The 6,000-nt window shown below is 40.1% G+C and overlaps 1 protein-coding gene across 1 annotated transcript; it reads left to right on the plus strand.

Annotated features, from left to right (window-relative positions):
• The first annotated feature begins 1,105 nt into the window (after positions 1–1,105).
• Positions 1,106–1,627, plus strand: LOC130684469 (zinc finger protein 22-like). Its single transcript, XM_057505366.1, has 2 exons — positions 1,106–1,235; positions 1,329–1,627. Exons 1-2 carry the CDS (start codon positions 1,106–1,108, stop codon positions 1,625–1,627), a joined length of 429 nt encoding a protein of 142 aa, XP_057361349.1.
• The last annotated feature ends 4,373 nt before the right edge of the window (positions 1,628–6,000 follow it).

The raw sequence follows: 6,000 nt of genomic DNA on the forward strand, positions 1-6,000 counted from the left end.
AGTTCATTTTTGGATTCTGTGAGTCTGCTGCCATTTTGTTCCTTCAGTTTTGCTTCATTGTTATACTCCACAAATGAGGGAAATCATTTGGCATTTGTCTTTCTCCACCTGGCTTATTTCACTGAGCGTAATGTACTCCAGCTCCATCCACATTATTGCAAATGGTAGGATTTGTTTCTTTCTTATGGCTGAATAGTATTCCATTGTATATATGTACCACATCTTTATCCATTCATCTACAGATGGACACTTAGGTTGCTTCCATATCTTGGCTATTGTAAAAAGTGCTGCAATAAACATAGGGGTGCATATGTCTTTTTGAATCTGAGAAGTTGTATTCTTTGGGTAAATTCCAAGGAGTGGGATGCTGGGGTCAAATGGTATTTCTATTTTTAGTTTTTTGAGGAACCTCCATATTGCTTTCCACAATGGTTGAACTAGCTTACATTCCCACCAGCAGTGTAGGAGGGTTCCCCTTTCTCCGCATCCTTGCCAGCATTCATTGTTCTTAGTCTTTTCGATGCTGGCCATTCTTACTGGTGTGAGGTGATATCTCATTGTGGTTTTAATTTGCATTTCCCTGATGATTAGTGATGTGGAGGATCTTCTTGTGTGTCTGTTGTCCATCTGAATTTCTTCTTTGGAGAACTGTCTCTTCATATCCTCTGCCCATTTGTTAATTAGGTTATTTGCTTTTTGGGTGTTGAGGTGTGTAATTTCTTTATATATTTTGGATGTTAACACCTTGTTGGATATGTCATTTACAAATATATTCTCCTATACCGTAGGATGCCTTTTTGTTTTGTTGATGATGTCCTTTGCCATACAAAAACTTTTTAGTTTGATGTAGTCCCATGAGTTCATTTTTGCTTTTGTTTCCCTTTCTTGAGGAGATGAGTTCAAGAAGAAGTTGCTCATGCTTATATTCAGGAGATGTTTACCTATGTTGTCTTCTCAGAGTTCTATGGTTTTATGACTTACATTCAAGTCTTTAATCCATTTCGAGTTTACTTTTTTGTATGGGGTTAGACAGTGATCCAGTTTCATTCTCTTACATGTAACTGTCCAGAGAGTAGACTCTTAAGAATATATTTGGCTCTTCACCATGAGGTTAGAAAAACCTAAGGGAGGAATTTCTCAGAGGTCAAGCCAAGGAAGAGCCTTTGTGAACCAGCGCAAAACCGGCAGCCAGAGGCAGAAATGGGGAATGACTGTTCAGTTTGACTCAAGCTTAAGTAGACTAAGAAGAAGTTTGGAATGAGAAGCCCTATAAGTGCACTGAATGTGAAAAGAGTTTCAGTCAGAGCTCAACTCTTTTTCAACACCAGAAGATTCATTCTGGAAGAAATCCCATAAATGTACTGATTGTGGGAAAAGTTTCTCCCAGAGTTCAAATCTCATTGAGCATCGGCAGACCCATACTGAGGAAAAGCCCTATAAATGCAATGAGTGTGGCAAGAGGTTTAAACAGAGCTCAAATCTTATTCAGCACCAGAGAATTCACACTGGAGAGAAACCCTATCAGTGTGATGAATGTGGCCGATGTTTCAGCCAGAGTTCCTACCTTATTCAGCATCAGAGAACCCACACCGGGGAGAAACACTACCAGTGCAGCGACTGTGGCTAGTGCTTCAGCTAGAGCACCCATGTCAGGCAGCAAGTGAAGGTGCACAAAGAAGAGAGGCCTCGCAAAGCCCAGGCCAAAAATCTTGAGGCAAAATCTCCCTTAGTATCATCTTGGAAAGCTGGTATAGGCAGGAAGTCAATGGCTGGTCTCCGCAAAGTAAAGGACACTGCTTCAGCCCTTTTAAAAATGAAAAACAGGGGGGATTCAAGATGGTAACATGAGAAGTGAGATGGAAAATTCCTCCCAAAACCACAAATAGTATGAAAATATAGTTAATTGCTACAACTAACCCTAAAACAGCAACAAGAAAGAAGGCTGAACCAGACTACATGCAGACCTCACAAACAGAGCAGACCTCACAAACACAGGGTAACGTATGGAAAGCCTTTATCAGGCAGGACCCAAGCCCTTCCCCAACCCCAGCTCACCACCAGAGGAAGAGAAACAGAGCGGGGGAGGGGGTGGAAGCCTAGAACTGCTGAACACTGAGCCCCGGAGGTCTGCTTTGGGAGAAGAAACCTACACTGTGTGGTGCTCTGGACATTGGGGATATCAGACAGGTGGAGTGATTCAGAGACAGATTGCAGCCATTTGTGGAGGAGGGGATGCACACACGGCCTCTCTGTGTCAGAGGAAAGGCAGGCAGTTTGAGAGGATTCCTAGCAGTGAGAAGGCTGCTGAAAAAGTGGGGTTTGCCTGGGGCTTGCTGTGCAGGGGAGGAGAGCTGGACAAGGTTGTCTGTGTGTGCTCTGCCCAGCTGGTTGGGAACTTTGAGAAACTTCAGGCGCCCCATCCCCTTGGCTGCCTGCTCAGCTCCGAGGCTCCCCACAGTGACACACAGCCTGCTGCCCCTTCCTCCTAGCCTGCCAGCACCAGTTTGCAAACCAGCAATCACTGCGCTGGTGTCAGGCCAGCCAGAGGGAGACCCCACCCACAACAGCTAGAGATGCAAAGCACAGAGGCTTTCACCTGTGTGCTTGGCCCACTGGCTCTGACACCGGAGACAGGCACCGCAGACGGGAATCAGGAAACAGATCTTTCCTCCCCCCAGGCACCAGCTCTGCTCCCCTATGACTCCCAACCTCACTCTAGGGGCTGAGCAGCTCCAGAGACTGGAGCTTCTGGGCACTAGCGGGTACCACACAGAAATATGAAATAAGAACATGGTTCAGACCAAAGTCTCACAAACCTCAAAAAAAGGGCCTAATGAAACTGAACTCACCAATCTGCCTGAAAGGTCAAAATAAAAATCATAAACATGCTTATGGAGGTATAGAAAAATATTCAAGAACTCAGAAATGAATTTAAGTCAGAGATTCAATCATTAAGAAATTCCATATCTGAAATGAAACATACAATGGAGGGATTTCAAAGCAGATTAGATGTAGTAGAAGAGATGGTAAATGGAATACAAATTAGAGAAGAGGAATACAAAGAACTTGAGGCACAAAGAGAAAAAAGAATCTCTAAGAATGAAAGAATATTGGGAGAACTGTGAGACCGATCCAGATGTAACAATATTTGAATTATAGGAGTACCAGAAGAAGAAGAGAGAGAAAAAGGGATAGAAAGTGTCATTGAGGAGGTAATTACTGAAAACTTCCTCAATCTGGGGAAGGAAATAGTCTCTCAGGCCATGGGGGTGCACAGATCTCCCAACACAAGAGACCCAAGGAAGACAACGTTAAGACATATAATAATTAAAATGTCAAAGATCAAGGATAAAGACAGACTTTTAAAAGCAGCTAGAGAAAGAAAAAAGATCACACACAAAGGAAAACCCATCAGGCTATCATCAGACTTTTCAACAGAAACCTTACAGGCCAGAAGGGAGTGGCATGATATATTTAATGCAATGAAGCAGAAGGGCCTTGAACCAAGAATACTATGCCCAGCAAAGTTATCATTTAAATTTGAAGGAGAGATTAAACAATTTTCAGATAAAAGTTGAGAGAATTTATCTCCCACAAACCGCCTCTACAGTGCATTTTGGAGGGACTCCTATAGATGGAAGTATTCCTAAGGCTAAATGGATGTCACCCAAGGGATAGACAAAGAGCACAGAATATGATTCATAACATACAAAGAATGGAGGAGGAAGAAAAAGTATGAAAAAAAAAAGAACCTTTAGGTTGTGTTTGTAATAGCACATGAAGTAAATTAAATTAGACTGTTAGATAGTAAGGGAATTAGCCTTGAACCTTTGGTAACCACAAATCTAACACCTGCAATGGCAATAAGTACATACCTGTCAATAACCACCCTAAATGTAAATGCTCTGAATGCACCAATCAAAAGACATAGAGTCACTGAATGGATTAAAAAACAAGACCCATCTGCCTAGAAGAGACTCACTTCAAACCCAAAGACATACAAAGACTGAAAGTAAAGGGATGGAAAAAGATATTTCATGCTACTAACAGGGAGAAAAAAGCAGGAGTTGCAGTACTAGTATCAGATAAAATAGACTTCAAAACAAAGAAAATCACAAGAGACAAAGAAGGACATTACATGATGATAAAGAGGTCAGTCCAAGAAGAAGATATAACTATTGCAAATATCTACGCACACAACACAGGACCATCTACATATGTGAAACAAATACTAACAGAATTAAAGGGGGAAATAGAGTGCAATGCATTCACTTTAGGAGACTTCAACACACCACTCACTCCAAGGGACAGATCAACCAGACAGAAAATAAGTAAAGAGACAGAGGCCTTGAACAACATATTAGAACAGATGGACATAATGGACATCTACAGAACACTCCATCCAAAAGCAACAGGATACACATTCTTCTCAAGTGCACATGGAACATTTTCAAGAATAGATCATATACTAGGCCACAAAAAGAGCCTCAATAATTTCAAAAAGATTGAAATTGTACCAGCCAGTTTCTCAGATCATGAAGGTATGAAACTAGAAATAAATTACACAAAAGAAACAAAAATCCCACAAACAAATGAAGGATTAATAACATGCTCCTAAATAATTAATGGATCAGTGGCCAAATAAAAACAGAGATCAAGCAATATATGCAAAAAATGACAACAATAATTCAACAACACAAAATCTGTGGGACGTAGCGAAGGCCATGCTAAGAGGGAAACATATTGCAATACAGGCATACCTCAGGAAAGAACAATCCCAAATGAACAGTCTAAACTCACAATTAATGAAACTAGAAAAGGAAGAACAAGTGAGGCCCAAAGTCAGTAGAAGGGGGGACATAACAAAAATTAAAGCAGAAATAAAATCGAGAAGAATAAAACAATAGAAATAATTAATGAAAACAGGAGCTGGTTCCTTGAGAAAATAAACAAAATAGATAAACCCCTAGCGAGACTAATCAAGAAAAAAAGAGAGTCTACACACATAAACAGAATAAGAAAGAGAAAGGAAAAATCACCACGGACACCACAGAAATACAAAGAATTATAAGAGAATACTATGAAAAATTATATGGTAACAAACTGGATAACTTAGAAGAGATGGACAACTTCCTAGAAAAATACAACCTTCCAAAGCTGACCCAGGAAGAAACAGAAAATCTGAATAGACCAATTACCAGCAAAGAAATTGAGTTGGTAATCAAAAAACTACGTAAGAACAAAACTCCTAAACCAGATGGTTTCACTACTGAATTTTATCAAACATTTAGTGAAGACCTAATACCCATCCTCCTTAAAGTTTTCCAAAAAGTAGAAGAGGAGGGAATATTCCCAAACTCATTCTACAAGGCCAACATCACGCTAATACCAAAACCAGACAAAGACACCACAAAAAAAATTACACACCAATAACCCTGATGAACATAGATGCAAAAATACTCAACAAAATATTAGCAAACCGAATTAAAAAATACATCAAAAGGATCATACATCGTGATCAAGTGGGATTCATCCCAGGGTTGCAAGGATGTTACAACATTCAAAAATCCATCAACATCATCCACTATATCAACAAAAAGGACAAAAACCACATGATCATCTCCATAGATGCTGAAAAACATTTGACAGAATTCAACATCCATTCATGATAAAAACTCTCAACAAAATGGGTATAGAGGGGAAGTACCTCAACATAATAAAGCCCATATATGACAAACCCACAGCCAACATTATACTTAACAACGAGAAGCTGAAAGCTTTTCCTTTAAGATCGGGAACAAGACAAGGATGCCCACTCTCCCCACTTTTATTCAACATAGTTGTGGAGGTCCTAGCCACGGCAATCAGACAACACAAAGAAATAAAAGGCATCCAAGTTGGCAAGGAAGAAGTCAAACTGTCCCTGTTTGCAGATGACATGATATTGTACATAAAAAACCCTAAAGAATCCACTCCCAAACTACTATATCTAATATTTGA

Source organism: Manis pentadactyla, chromosome 8 (assembly GCF_030020395.1).
Source record: "Manis pentadactyla isolate mManPen7 chromosome 8, mManPen7.hap1, whole genome shotgun sequence".
Taxonomy (NCBI): Eukaryota; Metazoa; Chordata; class Mammalia; order Pholidota; family Manidae; genus Manis; species Manis pentadactyla.

Coding starts and splice junctions, on each gene's coding strand:
- LOC130684469 (XM_057505366.1), top strand. CDS start 1,106: ATGAGGTTAGAAAAACCTAAGGGAGGAATTTCTCAGAGGTCAAGCCAA. Junction 1,236..1,328: donor TCAGTTTGACTCAAGCTTAA/GTAGACTAAGAA, acceptor TTTCAACACCAG/AAGATTCATTCTGGAAGAAA.